Source organism: Capra hircus, chromosome 11 (assembly GCF_001704415.2).
Source record: "Capra hircus breed San Clemente chromosome 11, ASM170441v1, whole genome shotgun sequence".
Taxonomy (NCBI): domain Eukaryota; kingdom Metazoa; phylum Chordata; class Mammalia; order Artiodactyla; family Bovidae; genus Capra; species Capra hircus.
Window position 1 is genome coordinate 11,275,197 of NC_030818.1, and position 26,561 is coordinate 11,301,757.

The 26,561-nt window shown below is 43.6% G+C and overlaps 1 protein-coding gene across 2 annotated transcripts in view; it reads left to right on the forward strand.

Moving 5' to 3' along the window:
• Positions 1-26,561, forward strand: part of SFXN5 (sideroflexin 5) — a 128,203-nt gene that overhangs the window by 30,691 nt on the left and 70,951 nt on the right. For both annotated transcript variants that reach the window (XM_013967507.2, XM_013967506.2), the window contains exons 4-6: positions 10,145-10,171; positions 10,690-10,744; positions 12,905-12,930. In XM_013967507.2, the coding sequence (XP_013822961.2) occupies positions 10,145-10,171; positions 10,690-10,744; positions 12,905-12,930 (108 nt within the window). The remainder of the gene's footprint in view (positions 1-10,144; positions 10,172-10,689; positions 10,745-12,904; positions 12,931-26,561) is intronic.

Here is a 26,561-nt window from a genome sequence, read left to right on the forward strand (position 1 = left end):
TTGCTGCCAGCACACTCTCCCTACCTTACTCTGCTCTACTTTCTCTTGTTTCTTGAAGTACTCATCCTTCTCGCATGTGAGCAAATTTACTTCTCATTATTTGTTTGCTCATTGTTTGTCTCCACAATCATGTAAGCTCCACAAGACCAGAGATTTTGTGTGGTTTTTTTTTTTTTTTTTTACTGATATATCCTTAGTGCCTAGAGCGGTGCCCAGCACATAATATGGGCTCAATAGATATTTGTTGGATAAATGAATTGTTTTTAATTATCACAATAAGCTTGAAGTATTCATATTCCTATATTACAAATGAGGAAATGGAGGCTCAAAAAATTGAGTTGTTTTTGTTTAGTTGCTAAGTTGTATCCAATCTTTTGTGACCCCATGGACTGTAGCGCACCAGGCTCCTCTGTCCATGGGATTTCCCAGGCAAGAATACTGGAGTGGGTTGCCATTTCCTTTTCCAGGGGATCTTCCTGAGCCAGGGCTTGAACCCACATCTCCAAGTAAATTGCCCCAAGTCACATGGCTAGCAAGTGGGAGATCTGTAATTCCAATTCACAAAAGAGGGTTTGACTAGAGGCTCGAGCCGCTTAATAGAGAGAAGCTGTGTGTACATGGAAGTCGTGACTGCTCATGTGTGCTGTGTAGCAGACTGAGGGGGGATATTTGTCTCGTTTCATCTGTAGATTGGCCCATCTTTTGCCCCACGTAGATTTGCATTTGTACATATTACCTGGGAGTAACCATGGCAACAAAGTTAATGGTGAGAAATAATAGGATTGGCCCAAATGATGAATTAAGAAGATTTCTTATTGTTTCATGAAGGCATCCTCTGCCTTATAGAAGGATCCCTTTCAGGCTCTGTTTAATTACATTGTAGAGGTTGTTTTAAATAGGCTCTGTTGTTGCTGCTTCAGAGGTTTGGAGAAGCAGCTTGGAAAGAGGAGAGGGGAAGGGGAAGGAGTCAGACTGGGGACAAGGCCTGGGAAGTGACTCCTCCATCTGAGGTTTGAGCATAGGAGGTCTCTGCCCTGAGAAGGAGAAGCTTCTCCCCCTGAAGTTTGTTTGGGGCCCACCCTCTGCCCTTGCTTGGCCTCTGCACTGGGTTCCTGATAGGTTCAAATGGCAACTCAGCTGAGACTTAGGCCATTTCTGAAATCAGCAAATGTCTGCATTGTTCCAGCAACCTTTCTCCCAGGCTGTTTTCCCACGTCCTCTGTGTCCTCATTCTCCAAGCTGAGAAATCAAGAAAGGTCAAAAGTCTCACATCCACACTGGTTGTTGCTGCACCAGTAAATTCCAAGGGATCGGGGCTATGCATTTTAATGTTCAGCCAGAAACACAGAGGGAGATGACTGAGCCCAAAGGAGACCAGGTCACACTGAGGAATTGTAGCTTAAAACGGAGCTGCTGTGGTGGGCCGGCAAGAAGACGCAGGGGGCACCCTGTTCTAGATTCTCAGTGTGGATGGACTGTCCACCATGTCTCCTTGGCCTCTGTCAAGTGCTTTACATTCCAGGGTTTCCTTGCTTGTAACTTGTTTGCAGGGTTGGCTCATTAAACTTCAAATTAGCAACCAGTTCTTGGCTTGTGGGTGCTATCTGCTGCCATTTCTGTATCCAGTATTCAACTCATGGGTCCAGCATGTCCCAGGAAAAAACCCAGACTCAAGAAATCAGGCCCGAGTCCTTGTCCTGGGCTCTCTGGAAGCCAGAATTGGCATCATCAGACGGGAAGGGACCTTGGAGAGACTAGCTTCCATCTCTTGTCTTATTAATTAAAAAACCAAAACAGTGTAATTCTAAGGAGTGAGGTGACTTGCTCAGGAAGATCAGGCGAGTTACCGGCTGAGCCAGGCCCCAGGTCTGTGACCTTGACTGTTGTTGGTGCAGCCTGGAGATGGGATGAACCCAAATGAGGTCAGCTCATGACTAGGAAGTTAGTTTAAGATGGAGCTGTCCCTCCCTTCTCACCCCAAAACTTGCTGAGATAGGAGCACTTCCAGATGCCGTGAGAAGAACCTCGACATGACTTAGTGTTCATTCCTTCCTCTCTCCTGTGGAGAGGCTTTCCTGACGTGGGAAGCACTTTCCCCAAACCCCAAATGGGTTACTTTGGTTAAGGTTATACCAACTGCTGTAATGAAATGACCTCAGAACACACCAGTTCAAATAAGATATATGTTTATCTCTTGCCCATGTCATAGTTCAGGTTCCAGGTGGGCAGGTGGCTCTGCTCCACAGGGTCTATCAGTAACCCAGGCTCCTTCCCTCCTGTTTCTCCTCCATCTCCTTGGGTTCTTCCCTCTGCCTGGCCCAGGCTGGGCTGTAGCCACATTGTTGTTCTGGCTCACAGGCAGGTGATAGTAAGTATAGGTTGGGAGGAGCAGCAGCAGCAGCAGCTAGGGAAAGGCACATCTCACCTTTCCTCAGATGCCACCAAGGGACTCAGTCACATGGATAAGCCTAATTGCAAAGGAGGCTGGGAAATGTAGTACAGCAGGTCAGCCACCTGCCCACTACCTTTCTATTACTATGACAGAAAAGGACATAGGTTTTGTTGGACTATTAACAGTCTATGCCATAGAAGACTATAAAGAGCTGAAAAGTTGTGCATGTTATTTCTATTTTTCTCTTAAATTTTTAAGAATTATTTTTGGGAAGAACTGTACAAGAAAGATCTTCATGACCTGGATAATCACGATGGTGTGATCACTCACCTAGAGCCAGACATCCTGGAATGTGAAGTCAAGGGTGCCTTAGAAAGCGTCACTACAAACAAAGCTAGTGGAGGTGATGGAATTCCAGTTGAGCTATTTCAAATCCTGAAAGATGATGCTGTGAAAGTGCTACATTCAATATGCCAGCAAATTTGGAAAACTCAGCAGTGGCTACAGGACTGGAAAAGGTCAGTTTTCATTCCAATCCCAAAGAAAGGCAATGCCAAAGAATGCTCAAACTACTGCACAATTGCACTCATCTCACATGCTAGTAAAGTAATGCTCAAAATTCTCCAAGCCAGGCTTCAGCAATACGTGAACCGTGAACTCCCTGATGTTCAAGCTGGTTTTAGAAAAGGCAGAGGAACCAGAGATCAAATTGCCAACATCTACTGGATCATGGAAAAAGCAAGAGAGTTCCAAAAAAACATCTATTTCTGCTTTATTAACTATGCCAAAGCCTTTGACTGTGTGGATCACAATAAACTGTGGAAAATTCTGAAAGAGATGGGAATAGCAGACCACCTGACCTGCCTCTTGAGAACTCTGTATGCAGGTCAGGAAGCAACAGTTAGAACTGGACATGAAACAACAGACTGGTTCCAAATAGGAAAAGGAGTATGTCAAGGCTGTATATTGTCACCCTGCTTATTTAACTCATATGTAGAGTACATCATGAGAAACGCTGGACTGGAAGAAGCACAAGCTGGAATCAAGATTGCCAGGAGAAATATCAGTAACCTCAGATATGCAGATGACACCACCCTTATGGCAGAAAGTGAAGAGGAACTAAGAAGCCTCTGATGAAAGTGAAAGAGGAGAGTGAAAAAGTTGGCTTGAAGCTCAACATTCAGAAAATTAAGATCATGGCATCCGGTCCCATCACTTCATGGGAAATAGATGGGGAAACAGTGGAAACAGTGTCAGACTTTATTTTTTTGGGCTCCAAAATCACTGCACATGGTGACTGCAGCCATGAAATTAAAAGATGCTTACTCCTTGGAAGGAAAGTTATGACCAACCTAGATAGCATATTCAAAAGCAGAGATATTACTTTGCCGACTAAGGTCCGTCTAGTCAAGGCTATGGTTTTTCCAGTGGTCATGTATGGATGTGAGAGTTGGACTGTGAGGAAGGCTGAGCGCTGAAGAATTGATGCTTTTGAACTGTGGTGTTGGAGAAGACTCTTGAGAGTCCCTTGGACTGCAAGGAGATCCAACCAGTGCATTCTGAAGGAGATCAGCCCTGGGTGTACATTGGAAGGAATGATGCTAAAGCTGAAACTCCAGTACTTTGGCCACCTCATGTGAAGAGTTGACTCATTGGAAAAGACTCTGATGCTGGGAGGGATTGGAGGCAGGAGGAGAAGGGGACGACTGAGGATGAGATTGCTGGATGGCATCACCGACTCAATGGACATGAGTCTGAGTGAACTCCGGGAGTTGGTGATGGACAGGAGGCCTGGCGTGCGATTCATGGGGTCGCAAAGAGTCAGACACGACTGAGCGACTGAACTGACTGACTGACTGAAGAGTTCATGGGGTCACAAGAATTGAATACAACTTAGTGAGTAAACCACCAACACTGAACAATCTGCTGAATGCTAAAGATGTCAAAAGAAAATAGAATATGCAATGTTTCCCTTTCCCTGCCTGCCGGTTTCTCGCTTCTCCCTAGAGTAAGGATTGGTTTCTTCTGTATCCTGCCAGAGATCATTTGCATACATTCATCCTTTTCCTTTAAACGTTATTGATATAACAGTGGTAACTCCAGGGACATTCACTGGAGTAGGGTCATAATAGCAAAAGATGAGACAGTCACAAAAGGACAAATGTTGTATCATTCTACTTATGCGAAATATCTAGAGTGGTCAAATTCAAAGAGACAAGAGAGCAGAATGGTAGTTCCCTGGACCTGAGGGGAGGAGGAGTTGGGAGTTAGTAGTTACTGGGTACAGAGTTTCAGTTGAGGAAGGTGAAAAAATTCTGGAGATGGATGGTGGTGATGGCTGTACAACAGTGTGAATGTACTTAATGCCGCTGAACTTCCACTTAACAATGGTTAAATGGTATAGTTTATTATTTATATTTTACCACAATAAAAGATGGGAAATAGCTTAAAAGTCCAGTATGCAGGTCAAGAAGCAACAGCTAGAACCAGACATGGAACAACAGACTAGTTCAAAATTGGGAAAGGAGTACATCAAGGCTGTATATTGTCACCCTGCTTATTTAACTTATATGCAGATTACATCATGAGAAATACTGAGCTGGATGAAGCACAAGCTGGAATCAAGATTGCTGGGAGAAACATCAATAACCTCAGATATGCAGATGACACCACCCTTATGGCAGAAAGTGAAGAGGAACTGAAGAGCCTTTGATGAAAGTGAAAGAAGAGAGTAAAAAAGCTGGCTTAAAACTCAACATTCAAAAAACTAAGATCATGGCATCCAGTCCCATCACTCATGGCAAATAGATGGGCAACAATGGAAACAGTGACAGACTTTATTTTCTTGGGCTCCAAAATCACTGCAGATGGTGACTGCAGCCATGAAATTAAAAGACGCTTGCTCCTTGGAAGAAAAGCGATGACCAACCTAGACAGCATATTAAAAAGCAGAGACATTACTTTGCTAACAAAGATCCATATCGTCAAACTATGGTTTTTCTAGTAGTCACATATGGATATGAGAATTGGACCATAAAGAAAGCTGAGCACAGAATTGATGCTTTTGAACTGTGATGTTGGAGAAGACTCTGAAAAGTCCTTTGGACTGCAAGGATATCAAACCAGTCAATCCTAAAGGAAATCAGTCCTGAATATTCATTGAAAGGACTTATGCTGAAGCTGAAGCTCCAATACTTTGGCCACCTGGTAGAAAGAACTGACTCATTGGAAAAGACCCTTATGCTGGGAAAGATTGAAGGCAGGAGGAGAAGGGGACAACAGAGGATGAGATGGTTGGATGGCGTCAATGACTCAATGGACATGAGTTTCAGCAAGTTCTGGGAGCTGGTGATGGACAGGGAGGCCTGGCGTGCTGAAGTCCACGGGGATGCAAAGAGTCAAACACGATTGAGCGACTGAACTTAACTGAACTGAATAGGGTGAAGTTTATATGTTCATTCAATGTTTCTGTTAGGAAGAATAAGACTGCTCTCCATGCTCTGATGTAGAAAGATCTCCAGATTATACTAGATGCCTTAAGGGACAGAACAGTGTGAACTGGTATGCCAGCATTTAGAGATGTATGTATAGGGATTTGGATGGGGATTATGGAACCAGACGGCCTGGGTTCAAATCCCAGTGCTATTGTGGGACTTTGGGCAAATCACTGAACCTCTCAGTGCCTCAGTTTCCACATCTATAAAATGGGAGATACACTACTCCCTGCCGCATAGGGTTGTTGAGAAGATTAATAAGTTAATATGTACAAAGCCCTCAGAAAGATGTTTGGCACATAGCACTTGTTCACTAAACGTGAATGAATGAATGAAAATGAATGAAGGAATCCAAGTCATAGATCATAACCTGAAGTTCTGGCTCCACCTGCGAGAACTTGGCTGTGGCTGGGCTTTGCTTTTCTCGTCTGTCTTATGGAAACAGTTTTCTGAGTGTGAGGCTCAAATAGGTAACAGGGCCATTGCCTCTTATCTGTGGCACTGGCCTGCCCACACCGTGTGTGTGGGTGTCGTTGTGGGGAGGGAATATGTCTGCGAGCTCTGGCCTCCTGGCCTTACCTGCTGACATCCCTGCTGAACTTCGGCCTTTGCTGCTGAGCCAGCACCTGCCTGAGTCTCCCATCGCTGGGTGGGAATGGAGGGGGCAGCCCTTGAACTTGAGGGACGCAGATGTAGCCATGGGTAGCAAGTGTTCCTTGGCTAGTCTTCCCGGGGAGGGGGAGAAGGAACGGGTGCTGGGGGAGCGCACCTGCTGCCCAGCATCGAAGGGAGGTTCTGGGACCTCAGGCGACGTCAGCTGAGGTCCTCTTCCTCTTCTCGTGCCTCAGGTCTGGCTGTCACCCTGGCCAGACCTGATGTCAGTCTGCTCCAGAGAACGGGGGCACACGAGTCTGGAGGCCAGGAGGCCTCCATCTTCGTCCTGCCACCAGGCCTCTGGAACCACGGCTGAGTCACTCAGTCTCTCTGAGATGAGTTGCTTTGTGTGATGTAATCTACTCATGTTGTAGGAATGAAACAACAGAGATGAATTTATTTAGAAATAATTAAGTTCTTTGAAAACTACTGCTCATTTGACTGGCTTCCCCTTTATGTCAGGCATTTATGGAGCGCAATCTATGGGCCAAGTATTCAGGTATACGTACATGTCTCAGGGAACTTCTGTGTTGCTCAGTCTAAGCAAAGTGCTGCAACAAAACCCCGTGGACTTGGGGGCGTAGACAGTAAGGTCTGTTTCTCACGCAGGTCGGAGTCCAGTGCTGCCCAGGGGCCCAGCACCTGCCGTTGCCCAGGAGCCAGGCCCCTTTCACTGTGTAGCTTTCCTGCCTTCTAGGGCCTCACTGTCCTCCACTGGCTCCTCTGTGGGAGGCGCTGGGGCTGAGCCTGGAAGTGGCGAACTCCATTTCTACCTACAGCCCGTCAGCACCTGGTCGTGTGAGCCCACCTGACCGTGGGGAGGCTGGAAAGCATAGACTTAGCTGTGTACCCAAAGGGAAACGCCAGCTGTTGGGAGCATCAAGCATAGTCCTTACAACAGCCTATTGTTTGATGGAGAAACTGGCATGGAGGCAAAGTAATTTGCCCAGGGTCACACATCCAGTGGGTGATAGGAATGCAGACTGCTGGTTCTAAAGCCTGCTCTTTACACTGTCTTTCAATGTCTTAGATCAGTGTTTTCAGCCCAGGCTGTTCATCAGGTGGGGGATCTTTCTCTTTATTTACAAGAATTGTATGAAGACATCTTAGTTGTTTTTTTTTTTTTTTAAATAGACTTAGGTTTGCTGTGTGCACGGCTCTGGGAGATGCTGCGGCCGGTACTCAAAGGCAGGACCCTGCTCCAAGGATCTGGGCCATGACCCCACAGGGTGAGGGGACACGGATGTAGGGGATTCTGACTTGGGGTGGAGAGCCTCGAGTGTCAGGATTTTGTGCCCAGGGCCTGGGGTCACACCTGCTTCGGTGCTGGGACTTGGTGGGTTGCACTTCAGCAAGGCACTCTTTGAGCAACGAGAGATCAACCTATTATCATTTTTTTACTTCTCTCCTGTTATGCTCTCACATACTGTCTTTGGCTAACAGTGATTCTACATTTGGTTTTTCTTTCTTTAGTCCCCTCTGTTCCTCAATTATAATTTAAAAAAAAATCTACTGCCTCTAATCTTTCTGGATATGGAATAGCAGACAATCAAATATGTTTGAAATGTATCTAAAATCAGAGTGATTAGACTGTGAATTAGACTTAAGGACTCGACTGTTGGTAAAAGCATAAACTTTAATACAGATGGTCCTTGACTTACGATGGCTCAACTTACAGTTTACAGACTTGATGATGGTATGAAAATGATATGCATCCAGAGAAACTGTGCTTTGAATTGTGAATATTGATCTTTTCCTAGCTAGCGATGCATGGTCTGATACCCTCTTGTGATGCTGGACAGACAGTGGGCCGCAGTTCCCAGTCAGCCACGAGATCAAGGGGGGACCCAGCAATATACTTAGAACCATTCTGTACCCACACAGCCAGTATGTTTTTCACTTTCAGTACAGTATGCAATGAATTACATGAGATATTCAGTACTATATTATAAAATAGCCTCTGTGTTAGATGATTTTCTCAACTGTAGGCTAATGTAAGTGTTCTGTGCCCTTTTAAGATGGGCTAGGCTAAGCTATGATGTTCGGTAGGTTTGATGTATTAATATTAAATGCATTTTTGACAATGATAATTTCAACTTACAATGGGTTTATTGGGACATAACCTCATTGTAAGTAGCAGACAATCTGTATGTCAATTATATAACTCTATTATAGCAGCAGCAGTAGCAGCATTCTGCAGCTTAATTTATATCCCAGATGACATTGCCATATAAATGAAGCATAGCTATTCCATTATAAAACTTTAAACATCAATGCTTACCCGGTCGCCCCTCTTACCTCATACCCTTCTTGATCCAGTAAAGATGCACTGGCCTTTCATTTGCCCACAGTGTACATTTTTACTTGCCATATTTTCTTGATTCCAAAAGGTTATTTTATCACATATTATCATCTCTTAAATGGGGTGAATCTTTTAACTGATGGACATCATGGTATTATGCCATAGTTTTCTTTCTTAGTGGCACAATTAGTATATCTTAGGATAAATGATGTCTTAGAGTCAATGAAGAGAAGGCAATGGCACCCCACTCCAGTACTCTTGCCTGGAAAATCCCATGGACGGAGGAGCTTGGTAGGCTGCAGTCTACCTGGTAGGCTGCAGGGTCACTATGAGTCAGACACACTGAGTGACTTCACTTTCACTTTTCACTTTCATGCATTGGAGAAGGAAATGGCAACCCGCTCCATTGTTCTTGCCTGGAGAATCCCAGGGACGGGGGAGCCTGGTGGGCTGCCTTCTGTGGGGTCGCAGAGTCGGACACAACTGAAGTGACTTAGCAGCAGCAGCAGAGTCAATGAAATACAGTATTTTTTATTATTTGAAGAAATTGACAAATTGTTCTGTTCCTGTAGCCTGTCCCCACACTGCGCTGGAAGAAACAACCTCCTCATTCATGTGAAAGTGCACAACCTTCTTATAACGATAACAAGAATAATAATAATAATAATAATATGTATAAGATTTAGCACTTGTAAAGCATCTACTGTGTGTCCAGCACTGCTCTGGGTACTTTTCATATGCCTCTTCAACAATGTTAGAGCCCAGCTATTATCCCCATTTTACAGATGAGGAAATTGAGTCTCAGAGGTGGAAGTGGCAAATCCAGGGATCCAGGCAGTCTGTCTAGCTCTGAAAAATTATGCCATGCGGTCTCTTGTGATTCTGGGAGACAGCTGAAGTATCTACCTAATGAAATGAAATGAAGGTACTTAAATGAAAACTATCTTCATTTAAATCAGGGCTTTAACAGGGAGTGTTAGGAACATGCTGGAAGAATTCTTCAAGTAATTTTACAGCACAGTCAGAGTTGAGATCCCTTGGTTTAAATAGTCTGGGTGAGTCCCCCCAGCTCTCCTCTTCTGGGATCCCTGGCCTTCCTTCCTGGTGATGCCACCTGCCCCCAGTCCAGGGAAGCTGGGGCAACCAGGGGCAGCTGGTTGCCTCTAAACAGTCTGAGCCTCTAAAGCCCCTTGAGATGGAGCCCCTGGTTAGAAAATGGGGCTTTGAGACCTTAAACTAATATGTGCTTTTAATCTTTGTTCCTTTTCATCCTGTTTCTTTTTCTCCCTTCCTCCTTTCCAGCTCTGGAGCGCACAGAAAATCAAGCAGGTAATTCCATTTTGGATTCCTTTCCTTCGTTCCCTTCTGCTGACCTCTGAAACCCTGCCCTGCCCTGCCCCCACCCCACCCCACTCCACCCCACCCCACCCGCTTCCTTCTTGCTCTGCACCCAGGCCTGAATCTCTGAAGACGAGCGCTCAGGTCAGCCTGCCTTTCCCTGGGCCCCCTGAGCTCCTTCCCTGTGGGTTCTCTTCATGAATCCTCCTTGTGTTTGTTGTGCGCATGGCATGGGGGACAGAGGGCCTTGCAAGGTAGGCATGGCCTGCTCTGCCTGCATTTGGTTTGAGCATTTGTCAGGAGGGGAAGCTCCGCCTGTGGCCCATGTTTGGTTTTTTCTTGCCCCAAATGGTAGGGAGGACTGACCAGCCACAAGGCAAGGGAGGATACAGCTACAGACCACTGGGGTCTCCCCTGGGGGGGCTCCCTCACCTCCTCCCCCTCTCTTCTCCCACATCCCTTCTCCCTCCCCAGTTGTCACCTTGTGCCCTGTTCCCTGCTCTTGCCAGGCTATTCTACACCCGGACACCAATGAGAAGATCTTCATGCCTTTTAGAATGTCAGGTAAGCCCTCAGGACCCTCTGGTTCTTCTCAGTTTGGGCCACTCTCGAGGGTCACAGCTCCGACGGTATCCGGATGTTATATACTGTTGCGCATACGGCCACACTTGCACCTGCAAGGTCATTTTGGCTCAGCTGTACAAGACTGGCCAGCCTATGGAGCTTTGGAAATGTGTCTGTCTATCTTCTCTGCCTGAGCAGTTGGGCTGGAGTCCAGGCATCCACAGGTAAATCTGGTGTGCCCACCCCAGGCTGATAGCCCTCTCACTTAGCGGCAGCTTCAGGGTGGCGTTTGTTACGGCAGCCCTGCCTTCCGTGAGCCACTCCTCTCTTACCTGCACAGGCAGCTGCCTTCCTTCCAAGCCCCGCTCCCTGCTCAGCCCTTTCATGCAGTAAATCCCCAGTCTAACTCCCTTGTCTCTGATCCTACTTTTAACCTGCCCTCTGTATGTACAGGCTGAGTTTGCACCACTGCACACACAGGGAGGCAGGTTCCCCTTGCACGGAGACCAGAGGGCAGAGGGGGCAATGGGAGAATGTGTCTAAGATCCCTGCCCCCAGGAAGTCCCCACCCTGTGGCCACTAGAGGGACAGCTCTATGTACAGCTTGAAAGTGAAAGTTGCTCGGTCTGTCCAGCTCTTTGAAACCGCATAGACTATACAGTCCATGGAATTCTCCAGGCCGGAATACTGGAGTGGGGAGACTTTCCCTTCTCCGGGGATCTTCCCAACCCAGGGATCAAACCCAGGTACCAGCTGAGTCACAAGGGAAGCCCAAGAATACTGGAGTGGGTAGCCTATCCCTTCTCCAGGGGATCTTCCCGACCCAGGAATTGAAGCAGGGCCTTCTGCATTGCAGGCAGATTCTTTAGCAACTAAGCAATGCACAGCTTATGTACAGCTTAGTGGCCTAGAAAGCCCTTGCCTGTACACTGGCTGGGGCCGGCGTGGTTGCCCTGCCTCCAGTTCTGAGAGGCTAAGGTCCTTGTCCAGAGTCATGAAACAGAGGCCAGTCTCACAGCAGGGTGCTGCCGCCTCCTCCACGCCAGTTCCCAGGGTGGTGCGGGCGGGTGGCAGGGCGGCTGACTGCTGCCTTGGGAAGCCCCACCAGGGCAGGTTCTCAGTCCAGGAGCTGAGTCAGCGTCCCCACCCGCAGAGAGCCCGACCCCATGAGGGTGGGGGAATATAGGCAGCCAGGTGATGTCACTGTGTAAACCAGGGCAGTTAGTGCCTGGTGACCGCGGCCTGGCCGTGAGGAACTCCAAGGCAACGAAGGTTCTTGTAGCCGTGGCTGTGGGTGCTCTGAAGTACATGCACGGGGCCATAGCAGGCTCTCCTGCTGAGAAACTTATCCTGCGATTCTCTCCTCAGTCTTTGGGCCTCTCCCCAGTGGTGTGGGTAGGAGAGCGGTCTCCTGGTATGCATATGCAGGAGACCAGTGTTTGCTCTAGAAGTGACCCATGCAAGTGTGCTTCCCTGCCGCGTGGCCACCAGCTGACTGGCTGCTGGGAGCTGGAGGCTGGGACAGGAGGATGCCCACCTACAGCAGTGAGGGTGAAGGAGGGAGCCGTGTCACAGTCCAAGGCCGTGGGCAGCCATGAGGTGGAGCCCAGGGCCCAGCTGCACCGCACGCAAGCCCTTTCCTGATCTGTTGAGGCTGTCCAGCCAGGGACCTAGAGATTCAAAGAGCTCTGGCACGAAGTCTCCAGTAACGGTCATAATGCCAGGAAAGTAAGGGTATGTTTTAGAAAGACAAGGTGAGGGAAGGTGGAGGACATTCCAGGGCCTTCAGAGACACTGTGGGGAGTGTGGGCAGGGACGTGGACGTCACGGAGGAAGTCATGGGAGGACCGCCAAGTGCAGAGTGCCAGTGCCCCAGCCGTGGGTGGCCCCCTTCAGGAGTGGGGCCCCTGGTTTTGGAGCAGAATGAGAACTGAGGGGAACCGAGACAAAGAGGTTGGGGGACACAGGGGAGCCCTCTGTCCTGGGGAGGGCTGAGCTGGGAGACAGTCTGGGGGCTGGAGATGCCTCCTGCTTAATTGACCCGAGCCCTTTCCTTGGGGCCACTGCTAAGATCAAGGTCAGAAGTCTCTGTGGCATCTCGGTTGAAAGGCAGGTGGGGCAGAGGATTATACAGCTTGACTCTTCTCTGTTCTCTCACAGGTTACATTCCTTTTGGGACGCCAATTGTAAGTATTACCATCAAAGGGTTTTCTTTTCTAAAATATTTTTTAGTGTATAGCTTTACATCACCATTCATAAATATTTGAGTGAGTTGCTGATTTAGGATAAATTCCTGGAGGGGAATTATTGTAGAAAGCATCATGTATTTCTTCTTAATTCTCTTGATGTGTGTTATCAAACCTCTTCCCATGGATTGTCAGTAATTAGGACTTGCTGGTTTGATTACAGGGAAGTTTTTCCAGGGAGCTTGGGAAGTCAGAAAGTAAGGATGCCTTCTGAAAACTGAAGAACTCAGCATTATTTTTGTTCAGTTTTGAAATCGAGATTAAGTTTATTCAAAATTTTTTATATTGGAATAAAACGAATGTACAGAAAGGTTGCATTTGTCATAAAGGTACAGCTTGATAAATTTTCACAAAGTGAGCTCAGCAAAGTAAACATCACTTAGATAAACAGCGTTATCAGCATCTCAGAAAGCTCTTGTGAACCCCTCTCAGTCACTATCCTCACAGGGAACCACTTTTCTGATTTCCTTCCTTATATTTTCATTTTGCCTGTTATCAAACTTTATATAAAAGGAATCACTTATATAAATTTACGTTTTGGGGGGCCTGGCTTCCCTCATTCAGCTGTTTATGAGTCTTATTGTTATATGTAGTATTAGCTTGTTCTAGTTCGTTGCTGCCTAATATTCCACCACACATCCTCATTTCTCTTACATTTTGCCTAGGAGGCCAAAGAGATAACAGCTAAGTGAGAGGGGTGATCCTAAAATCAGAACTGGGTTCAGGACAGGTGTATGTGTAAAATGATATCGCAGTTTCTTATAAAATTAAACATATGCTTACAATGTGAGTTAGCAATCCTACATTTAGGTATTTACTTTAAGAGAAGTGAATACACATGTCCGTACAAAATCTATACATAAATGTTTATAGTAACTTTTTTCATATTAGCCTAAACTGATGGCCAAGATGCCAACAGATGTTAAAACGACTAAATGAAAAATGATTGGGAACAGGATATTTACCTAGTCTAAAATTTCCTGCTTATTTCATAAATATCATTCTATATTTATTAATTTATAGCCTCCTATAAATAAGGGTCTTCCCTTTTACCTCCCACTTTCTTGTTTTTAAAATTATCAGTATGGTCTTATATATTTTTTGTGTTCCATGGATAATAATTAACTTTTGTCATTATTCATTTTTATATAAAAATTATGCTAAATTTGACTAGTAGAGACCTTTAAGGCAATTTTTCTGTCCATTTGACATGACATGTGTTTTATTCTTTGAATATGTACTTCAATACTTACTGGCACAATGTATGGATATTCCAAACTCATCTTGTAGTTTCTCTGCTCTGGACCTGGGCTCATCCATTTCTCCAAAGAGCCTGATTCCCTTCAGAGGGGAATGGTGTTTAGAAACCAATATCTAGCTGTCTAGGTATGCTCACTGTGCTCATTGTCACTGGCGTGTCATTGCTTCTAGCCCCTCTTAGCAGACAGATCTAGGACCTACAACTTTTTAAAAATCATGACTTCAGACTAATATGTCTAATTCCAATCCAACATCTCAAAATTAATCCCCTCCTTCCATTCCATACCTACAATCTTTCTTCTCCCTGAGTGAGAATATAATAATGTATTTATTCAGTTACAAAATCTTGTATATGCAAATAAAAAAACTTCAGCATTTCTGCATTAGTGCCACTCAAACATATATTAATCCACCAAAATGTACTAAATAAACTTCAAGATTTCTTTGAAGCTCTTTTTGTCCATGGAATAGATCCTACATATAGAGCATATAGTTAGAGGACTGTGTTCAAAAGTTATTTGAATTATTTTCTTCTGTGTGTATATGTTATTTATTTGAGGTATAATTAGGTTTATTTGTTTCTGTTGCCATTGAATTTCAGATGTTTCCCCATTTTTACTGATTTATTTTTGAAACTATATAAAATATCAATGTAATTCAAAGGTCAAAGCTATATTGCGTGCTTTGTGCTAAGTCGTTTCAGTTGTGTCCAACTTTTTGTGACCCACCAGCTCCTCGGTCCATGGGATTCTCTAGGCAAGAGTAGTGGAGTGGGTTGTCATTTCCTTCCCTAGCGGATCTTCCCTAACCAGGGATTGAGCCTGTGTCTCTTATGTCTCCTGCATTAGGAGGCAGGCTCTTTACCACCTAGCTACATTAAAAAGGCATAATACAATTCCATTTCCCTCTCTAACCCTTCATGGGAGGTCCTTCCCACTCATCCTCTCTAAGTAAATAATCTTATGCTTCTATTTCTTGTTGTAAAAATAAGCAAATGCAAATATATTTTCCTTTCTTTTTTATAAAAGGTAGCATACTGTATACGGAGAAGGCAATAGCAACCCACTCCAGTATTCTTGCCTGGCAAATCCCATGGACGGAGGAGCCTGGTAGGCTGCAGTCCATGGGGTCGCTAGGAGTTGGACACAACTGAGTGACTTCACTTTCCCTTTTCACTTTCATGCATTGGAGAAGGAAATGGCAACCCACTCCAGTGTTCTTGCCTGGAGAATCCCAGGGACGGGGGAGCCTGGTGGGCTGCCGTCTATGGGGTCGCACAGAGTCGGACACGACAGAAGCAACTTAGCAGCAGCAGCAGCATACTGTATAACCCTTTTGTCTAATTTTTTTTTCACTTAATGACATACCTTGGAAATCACAGTATATCAGTTTATAGAGATCTTCCTCATTCTTTTTTTTTTTTAAATAGCTGCATAACAACCTACTATGTGGAAGTCCCATAATTTACTCAACTATTTTCTTACATGGCTTCCCCGGTGGCTCAGACAATAAAGACCTGCCTGCAGTGTGGGAGACCCTGCGTTCAATCCCTGGGTCGGGAAATCCCCTGCAGAAGGGAATGGCTACCCACTCCAGTATTTTCCTACATATGGGCATTTAGATTGTTTCCATTATTTTGCCAGTATGAATAAGCAAGAATATATACTCTTGTGTATCTGTGTTTTGATATTGTTGGAAATATATTAAGGGTAAATTTGTAGCTTTTCTGTAAGGAGTAATTAAATAGTCATTTCTGGCAATACTGAGCAAGAAAAAAGAAAGAGGATACAAATGAACAATACTAGGACTAAAAGATAGAATAATTAAGTTTAAAAGATCAGAATGCATTGAGCAATCTGAGGCAGTAAATTTGAAGACTTAGAAAAAATGGATACATTTCTAAAACAGTATAGATCACCAAAAACTGCCTAATAAGATGAAATACAGGATTTGAAAAGACCTATAAAGAGAAAGAAATTAGATCAGTTGCTTAAAATGTATGCACCAAAGAAGTAAGAAACAAACCAGAACTTACCACTAGGCTCCTATGATCTTTCAGGTGAACACACTCAAAGGAATAGCCAAATTCAATCTTTACAAGACTCTTCAAAGAGAATAAAAAAGAGGAAATGTTCCCCAATTCATTTATGAGGTACTTTGAGACCAATACCAAATAAGTAGATATAAGAAAGAATTAAGCCAATGCCACTTATGAAAGTATACATAAATAGTCTAAATGAAATAATAACAAGTTGAATCCAGCAATGTATTAAAATATATCATATAATATTTACCAAAAATGGTAACATTAGAGAATGTATTAATGTAGTTAATTAAATTGAAGGAGAAATGATGGCTTAGTAGATACAGAAAAGTCATTTGATACAATATAACTCCATTTATAATTTTTCAAAAAAGATTATTTAGGTCTAGAAAGGAGGTTCATTAACTTAATAGAATATCTGTCAAAAAAGAGAAAAACCACCAAACCCCAGAGCGAGCAGTATTCTTTAAAACATTTTTTATTTGGAGGATAATTGCTTTGCTATTTTGTGTTGGTTTCTGATGTACAGCAACATGAATCAACTTTAAGTATCCATGCGTCCCCTCCGTCTTGAGCTTCCCTCCCACCCTACCCTCATCCCAGCTCTCTAGGGCGTCACAGAGCACTGAGCTGAGTGATCTGTTTCACACGTGGGAGTGTATGTTTCAATGCTACTGTCTCAGTTCGTCTCTTTCTCCTACTGTGTCCACAAGTTCATTCTCTATGTCGTGCCTCTACTCCTGCCCTGGAAATAGGTTCATCAAGACCATTTTTCTGGATTCCATATATATTCGCTAATGTGCAATATTTGTTTTTCTCTTTCAAACTTACTTCACTCTGTATAACAGGCTGTAGGTTCATCCACCTCACTTTAACTGATTCGAGTTCCTTCTGCTTTACGACTGAGTACTATTCCATTGTGGGACTTCCCTGGTGGCTCAGTAGTAAAGAATCCGCCTGCCAATGCAGGAAATGTGGGTTCACTCCCTGGGTTGGGAAGATCCCCTGGAGAAGGAAATGGCAACCCACTCCAGTATTCTTGCCTGCGGAATCCCATGGACAGAGGAGCCTGGTAGGCCACGGTCCATGGGGTCACGAAAGAGTTGGACCTGACTTAGCGACTAAACAACAGCAACAACAACATTCTATTGTATAAATGCAGCACAGCTTCTTTATCCAGTCACCTGTTGATGGACATCTAGGTTGCTTCCATGTCCTAACTGTCACAAATAGTGCTGCTGTGAACATAGGGCACAGGTGTCTTTTTGAATTATTGTTTTCTCAGGGTATATGCCCAGTAGTGAGATTGCTGGGTCATATGGTAGTTTTTATTAATTTTTTTAAAATATAAATTTATTTATTTTAATTGGAGGTTAGTTACTTTACAATACTGTATTGGTTTTGCCATACATCAACATGAATCCACCACAGGTATACACGTGTTCCCCATCCTGAACCCCTCTTCCTCCTCCCTCCCCGTACCATCCCTCTGGGTCGTCCCAGTGCACCAGCCCCAAGCATCCAGTATCATGCATTGAACCTGTACTGGCGATTCGTTTCATATATGATATTATACATGTTTCAATGCCATTCTCCCAAATCATCCCACCCTCTTCCTCTCCCTCTCCCACAGAGTCCAAAAGACTATTCTATACATCTGTGTCTCTCCTAGTTTTTTTAGGCTCCATACAGTTTTCTATAGTGGCTGTATCAATTTATATTTTCACCAATAGAGCAAGAAGGTTCCCTTGTTTCCACATCCTCTCCAGCATTTATTATTCATAGATTTTTTTTTTGTTTTGATAACAGCCATTCTGATGATGGCCATTCTACAGTGAGGTGATCACTGTAGTTTTGATTTGCATTTCTTAATACTGAGCAATGTTGAGCAACTTTTCATCTGTTTGTCTTCTTTGGAGAAATATCTGTTTAAGTCTTCCACCCATCAATCTTTTTTTAATTGGAGGATATTGCTTTATAATATTATGTTGGTTTCTGCTGTACAACCATGCGAATCAGCCATAAGTATACAGATATTCCCTCCCTCTTGAGTTCCACCCGTTATTTGATTAAGTTGTCCGTTGCAAGTACCATTCTTAAAGATGAATCAAATAAAGGTAAAATCTTAATGTCTGGGACAGAGTAAGAATGTTTGATAACAGTGCTTCTATCCGTCATTTTCCTAAGACACTAACAAGTAGAATAAGACATGAAAAATATCAGGATTGGAAAGGAAGAAACACAAGTATTCATGAGAACAGGCAAACTGTGGGAACTACTGTTTTATAAGAGTTCTGGGTGTAGGACAAATATATAAAATCATTGCTGTATGCCTATAGTTCAGTTCACTTCAGTCGCTCAGTCGTGTCTGACTCTTTGCAACCCGTGAACCGCAGCACGCCAGGCCTCCCTGTCCATCACCAACTCCCCGAGTCCACCCAAACCCATGTCCATCGAGTCGGTGATGCCATCCAGCCATCTCATCCTCTGTCGCCCCCTTCTCCTCCTGCCCCCAATCCCTCCCAGCATCAGGGTCTTTTCCAATGAGTCAGCTCTTTGGATGAAGTGGCCAAAGTATTGGAGTTTCAGCTTCAGCATCAGTCCTTCCAATGAACACCCAGGACTGATCTCCTCTAGGATGGAGTGGTTGGATCTCCTTACAGTCCAAAGGACTCTGAAGAGTCTTCTCCAACACCACAGTTCAAAAGCATCAATTCTTCGGCGCTCAGCTTTCATTATACTCCAACTCTCACATCCATACATGACCACTGGCAAAACCATAACCTTGACTAGATAGACCTTTGTTGGCAAAGTAATGTCTGCCTATAAGCCTATAGCAAACATTTAGATTTTGATTTAAAAAAAAAAATTTAAAATAGCACTTAGAATGATAAGTTACCCAAAATAAATTCAAGAAAAAATAAATTACCCAAAATAAATTCAAGAAAGAATATGCAAGACCTTTATGGAAAAACTTATAGCACTTTATTGAAGGCCACTGGAAGCCTTCAACTAAATAAATGGATAAATATATCACTTTAGGTAGAAGTATTTGTAATCATGAAGATACTCATTTTCTTCAAATTATATTCAATATAATTCCAATCAAAATAACAGGGTTTTTCATGGAACTTAAGAAGTTGATACTAAAAATTAATGAACAGGCTAAACTGTGGTGTTTGAGAAGACTCTTGAGAGTCGCTTGGACTGCAAGGAGATCCAACCAGTCCATTCTACAGGAGATCAGTCCTGGGTGTTCATTGGAAGGACTGATGCTGAACCTGAAACTCCAATACTTTGGCCACCTGATGTGAAGAGCTGACTCATTGAAAAAGACTCTGATGCTGGGAGGGATTGGGGGCAGGAGGAGAAGGGGACGACAGAGGATGAGATGGCTGGATGGCATCACCGACTCAATGGACATGGGTTTGAGTGAACTCCGGGAGTTGGTGATGGATAGGGAGGCCTGGGGAGAAGGCAATGGCACCCCACTCCAGTGCTCTTGCCTGGAGAATCCCATGGGCAGAGGAGCCTGGTGGGCTGTAGTCCATGGGGTCGCTGAGTCGGACACAACTGAGCGACTTCACTTTCAGTTTTCACTTTCACCCATTGGAGAAGGAAATGGCAACCCACTCCAGTGTTCTTGCCTGGAGAATCCCAGGGACGGGGGAGCCTGGTGGGCTGCCGTCTATGGGGTCGCACAGAGTTGGACACGACTGAAGCGACTTAGCAGCAGCAGCAGCAGCAGCAGCGGCAGCAGCAGCAGCAGGGAGGCCTAGCGTGCTGTAGTTCATGGGGTCGCAAAGGGTAGGACATGACTGAGTGACTGTACTGAACTGAAGGGCCAAAAACAGCCAAGACAATTTTCAAGAATGTGGTAATAGGAGAGTCACCTTAGGAAGTAGTATAGAAGTGAAAGTGAAAGTCACTCAGTCGTGTATGGCTCTTTGCAACCCCATGGACTATACAGTCCATGGAATTCTCCAGGCCAGAATACTGCAGTGGGGAGCCTGTCTCTTCTCCAGTGGATCGTCCCAACCCAGGAATCAAACTGGGGTCTCCTGCATTGCAGGCGGATTCTTTACCAATTGAGTTTTGGTTTGGGTTTGGGGATAGGCAAATAGATCATTGGAGTGGAATAGAAAGTTTGGAAACATGCCCATACCCATATGGAAGCTTGATATTTGACGGTTCAGTGGAGAAGAAAGATGGACCTTCTAACAAATGATGCTACCTATATGGAGAAGAAAGAAAGGTAGATTTCACCTTATACACAAAACACTTTCTATATGAAAAGAAAATACTTGCAGCACTGTTTATAACAGCAAAATAAAGAAAACCACTGAAATCCCCATCAACAAGAGAATGGAAAAATAAGTCACGGGGAAGGCAATGGCACCCCACTCCAGTGCTCTTGCCTGGAGAATCCCATGGGCGGAGGAGCCTGGTGGGCTGTAGTCCATGGGGTCGCTGAGTCGGACACAACTGAGCGACTTCACTTTCAGTTTTCACTTTCACCCATTGGAGAAGGAAATGGCAACCCACTCCAGTGTTCTTGCCTGGAGAATCCCAGGGACGGGGGAGCCTGGTGGGCTGCCGTCTATGGGGTCGCACAGAGTCGGACACGACTGAAGTGACTTAGCAACAGTGATACTTGAGAAAACAACACAGGAAAGAAAAAAGTGAACAGGGCTACAATTGTCAGTACTGATAAATCTCAAAAACAATGATGAATGAAGAAAAAGTAGCAGAGTAATAATCCTGTCTGGTGTAATTTATATAATGTTTTAATACGTAAAGCAATATTATATATACTATATATTAACATATAACAATATATAATAACATATATTTATGGGTAGATTTCTCATGGAGTCATAAAAACACTCATGGGAACGGTCAGCAACAGATTCACGATCCTACTCACCTCTGGAGAGAGAGCAGCGGGATCTAGCAGGACAGGAGGAGCTTCATTCATAGCTTTCATGTTTCATCTTTCAAAAAGAAAATTTTCACGAAAATTTAACAAAATAATTAGATTTGGCAGTGTGTGGATGTTCATTATACTGTCCTCTGGACTTCTCTGTACACTTGAAATGTTTCATTTTATGCATGTATTTTAAATATGTATCAGCATGTTTAGGCATATCATTCTCATGTCTATGCTTTTGTAGTTTCCCTGAAACTTCTACATTGTTCTGAAATATTCTGAGAAAGTATTATAAACTTCTCCCACCATAATTGTGTGTGTTCAATTTCCTTACATTGCTCATAGTTGTTGCTGTGTACATTTCAGTGCAGTGGGGTTTGGTGTGTTCATGACATTTTTGTCTTGAGGTTACACTCTGCCCCTTCCCACCTCTCTCTCTCTCTCACAGATGCACACCCATGCACACACACATGAAATATCTGCTTCTCTGAATATCGTTGTCTTGAATTCTACTTCATCTCATGTTAACATTGCTATTCCCTTTTTGTTTGTTCGACTTGTAAATTGTTGCCTACACATTTTCATTAGAGTGATATTTCTGTGTATATGTCTCTCATAGGCAAAACTGAACTGAATTCTACTTTTTTTCCTAACCCACTTTGAGAAACTGTCTTTAACTTCAATAATTAAGGGAACTTGCTCATATTTATTCTGCCACTGGTTATTGTGAGCACTTATCCCAGCCATCCAGTAGTAAGTTTGTTACTGTTTCCATTTATTTTCCTGATTTATGCTAGACTGATAATTTTTATTGGTCCTTTTTGTTTCTTAAGTAGTTTGGAAGGCGAACATCTTAATCCTCTCTAGTTACCATTTACCTGTAATGTGTGATAGAGAGATTTCATTGATATTTACCTTATCAATATCAATAACTGAATAGGAAATAGGATCTCCTCAATCCTACTCATAAAGGGAGAGATTTTTAGCACACCATCTTAGCCTGTTTTCTACCATTTCATTCATATGCACTTGCCCAGATTTTGCATATAGTCTGGAATCTCACCAGCTTTTTGAACCCTTGCTTAACACCTATATTAAACTTCACAAGTATTTAGGCTGCGTGTGTGTGTATGTATGTGTGTGTGTATGTATGTGTGTGTGTGTGTGTGTGTGTGCGTGTTCTCTATGCTTGGCTAGAGTACTTTTTTGAATAATATTAAGAGTGTGTGGGCAATACTTTCTGAGTCCTTGCATATCTGAAATCATTTTTTTCCCCTCTTATACATGAACAATAGTTGGCCTGATTCTCTTTTTCTTTATAGGTAAACCTCCCCCATTCCCTTTGGGATCTTTTGGTATTTTTTCTCTTTTTATCTTTGGAGTGCAGAAATATACTTAGAATTAAAAAAAATCTTCTCCATATATTTTATAAAATTATACAAGTAATACATGAATATGTTCTTTGGAATTCAAAAATATCACTAAGAATTTTTTAAAGAATATTTTTAAAGTTATACAAGTAATACATGAATATGTTCTCTCAACTCAGAATTCAAACAATGCAAAAAAATATTAAAGTTCCTCTGACAATCCTGAACTCCAAATCTGTTCCCAGAAGTAATCTCTATAAGAATTTTAGCGTGAACTTTCAGGACTTTTTTTCTAGGTATTTGCATAAATATGAATCATCACTAAAAGTTTTGTTTTGTTTTATGTCTTTTCCATTAAAAATACAAAAATATACTTATTTATCTACAAATAGCTTAATTACACTTAGCAGTTTGCCTATGTAAAGATCTCTTTCCTTCCTTCCCTCCTCGTCCCATTTTTCCTGCTGAGTAACATTCTCTCCCATAGTGATGCATTTAGATTGTTTCTCATAATTTTCTATTAGAAATAACAGTGCTGTGGGAAAATCCTTATAAAGCTTTTCTTGTACAAGTATGAGGATTTCTTAAGGGCCCAGAAATTGAGCTTGCTGTGTAAAAGGCTATGCACATTTCCCTGAACAACAAAAGATCTCACTTCTTTTCATATATTTATTGACTATTTACATTTCTTCTTTTGTGAATTAGCTATTAACGTCCTTTGTCCATTCTTTCATTGACTATATTTTTCTAATTAATTTGTAAGTATTTATTATATGCTGCTGCTGCTGCTAAGTCGTTTCAGTCGTGTCCAATTCTGTGTGACCCCATAGATGGCAGCCCACCAGGCTCCCCCATCCCTGGGATTCTCCAGGCAAGAACACTGGAGTGGGTTGCCATTTCCTTCTCCAATGCAGGAAAGTGAAAAGTGAAAGTGAAGTCGCTCAGTCGTGTCCGACTCTTCGCGACCCCATGGACTACAGCCCACCAGGCTCCTCCGTCCATGGGATTTTCCAGGCAAGAGTACTGGAGTGGGGTGCCATTGCCTTCCCCAATTCCTTATATATTTGAATATTAATCCTTTGAAGTATATATATTGGAAATCTCTTCTCCTAGCCATTCTTTCTTTACTCTCTGGTGTCTTTGGTAGAAAAGTTTTAAATATTGATTCTTAAAACATAATGGTCGTTTTTAGGATTGAGCTTTGAGTCTTGTCCCCACTTCTCACCTCCATCTCCTTTATTAAAATAACTGGATTTTTGAGAGTTGTGTCTAGGAATCAGCTCGTAGATGTATTTATCAATTCTTCTGTTTTCATTTTCTAATTTATTCTTATCTTCATAATATCCACTTTTCCTCTTTGATTTGTTATGGCTGGCTTTTTTTTTTTTTAACTTATTGCTTTGAATTTATTCTTATTTAGTCTCATTCTTTCCTTCTAATGAAAAACTCTTTAGGCCTCTGAATTTGCTTCTGAGTATATATCAAATACTTGGCTATATCTAATATGTTTTCATACAATGATCTATATTTTTATTTTTGAAATAAGTTTGAAATTATAGCTTTGAGTCCTCTTTAATCAGTCAGGAGAATACATTTTAAATTCCAAATGATTGTGTTTTAAAATTATATATTCTTTTATTATTATGTCTAGTTTATCTTATTTTTAGAGAGAGTCACCTCTACAGTTTTGCCATTTGAAATTTATTATGGTTTTCTTTGTAGCATAGTATATGATTATATGAGAAGTAGGATCATTTGTATATAACAAAAAGTTCAAAACAATAGTAGTTTAAATAAAATAATTGATTTCCCTCTCAGATCAAAGAATTTTGGAGATAGGCAGAACCCACAGTCATTTTGAATCCAGACTTCCATTTTTCTACATCATTCTCAGTGCTGGCTTCTAGTGTCAGTAACTTCATAGCCCAGGATGGCTGCTGAAGTTCCAGTCATCACATCTATATCCCAGGGAGGAGAAAGAAGGGAGAAGTAAAAGGATGTACCTTTTATGTGAGTCATTTCCCTTTAAGTAGTCCTCTTCAGAGTATCACACAACAGTTTTGTTTATATTACATTAGAAATTAGCTGGATATATATAGTCAATCCCCAATTATAGGGATTTGTTAGTGAGAAAGAAGAAGAGAATAGCTATAGGTAGTCAAACAAGGATCTTCCATAATAATTTTTAACAAATATTCCATCAATGATTAAAAATAAAGATATATATCATTTGGCAGTATCGTCTCTCTCAAACCACAGAAGTTGAGTTTGGGGCTTATTCCTCATGGGAGGTCAACTGGACCCTTTCAAAATTAATGGCATCAACTGATATAATCTAGCCAACCCAAGGGATGTCCACACTCTCTCTAGTTCACAAGTGTTATTGAGGACACCCCGTAGTTTTCCTCCCTCTCCTCTTCCTAAGACAAATCAATCACCCCAGGGCCACTACGGCCTTGTAGGCATTGTAGGAATGTGGGTGCTGATTCCCATGTTGCTCAAGGCTTTACTGCTGAAGTAGACACTGTGAATGTCCTACCAGGACCAGTGCCTCCCATCCTGGAGCAAACATCCCTCTGCGAAGAAATGTGTAGGATGTGAGGATAGGAATCCTAGCCTCTGACACCCTGTATGAACACATGATTGGGATTAATGGGCAACATGACTTGGGATGGTCTCAGTGGCAGCTGGAGAAAAATGACAATACTCACCTAGCCTCCCTAGGTGAGACTCACTTCTTAGCCCCAAGTAGCTATATCCCAGGATTCAGAACAGCTGGGCCAGAGGCCAGGTCCCAGGAGGAGCCACTGGTTGTGGAGAACCTGTGGCCTTCTATCTGGGCACTTTGATGTGGATGAGCAATGTGAGGACTCATTGGTCCCACTCCCTTCTTGGGGCCACCACCTTGCCCAGTAAGGAGGGAGCATTGTGATTGTCTGGGCACTTCAACCCCAGGCCTGGCTTCCGCCAGCCACATCACCCCTCCTGAAACCCTGCGGTCTCCTGCTAGCACTGAACATCTCAGTAAGGGCGTGGTCTGAAGGGGAGTGAAGGTTCCAGTCCATGCCTTAGGGAAGCCCCTGCTCTGATAGAATGGGTAAGAAATATACACATGCAGAAACCACTAAAATGCTTACCAAAATAGAAATGGGGTGCCAGCGAATGTGCTAGGAACTGGGTCCCTGAGTGATAAAGGGAAGGGGTGAGTCAGGCTGGCCGGTGTCTTGGCTAAGATGCTTCTGGAAGTAATATCCGAATTACCTCCTGCGCAGGTGAGCATCCCTGACTTGACACCCCCCTCCCTTGCTGCTCCCGCCTTGCCTGAGAGTAACCCTGCCCCCATCCCGCTCACTCCCAGAGCTCAGGAGAAACGAGCTGGTTTTCTCCCAGAAGCTGGTGCCAGTTTAGTCAGCAGATTTCACAGATCTACTGGCACCCATGTAGTGTCTTATTTTAAGCTTAACATTTGAAGATGGAAACTTTTCCCCCTTTGATGTGTGGCAAAGAGATCCCAATTTATACATAAGCATGGCGGCTAAGCCAGTGCACCAAGGCTGTTCCCAAGGCGGGTGCAGTTCATGGCTCCCCTTTTTCAGGTACCTTCCCAGAAAGACCCCCAGCAGCTGTGATCGCTTCTGACAATTGGCATCTAAGTCCTCAGATTTCCTTCAAGAGATATGCAGCCCTGTGCTTTCTGGGCACGTGCGGCTGGGAGAGGCAGGGCCAGGGTGTGGGCCCCCATCCTGCCCTCTCTGCATTTCTCCAGCTGCCAGCCTCTACCCTTGGCCCGTGTAATGTCTCAGGGCAGCGAGCCTGAGGTTCTCCCAGGCCGCCTCTGTGTCTCCCTTCTCGGCCCTGAGCTCCCTGACACTGCCGTCCTCCTCTCCTCTCTCCTGTCATTCTGGGAGTCTAGGAACTCAAGCCTGAAACCCCTCATATCCAGCTGGAAGGCTGAGGAGGGCAGACC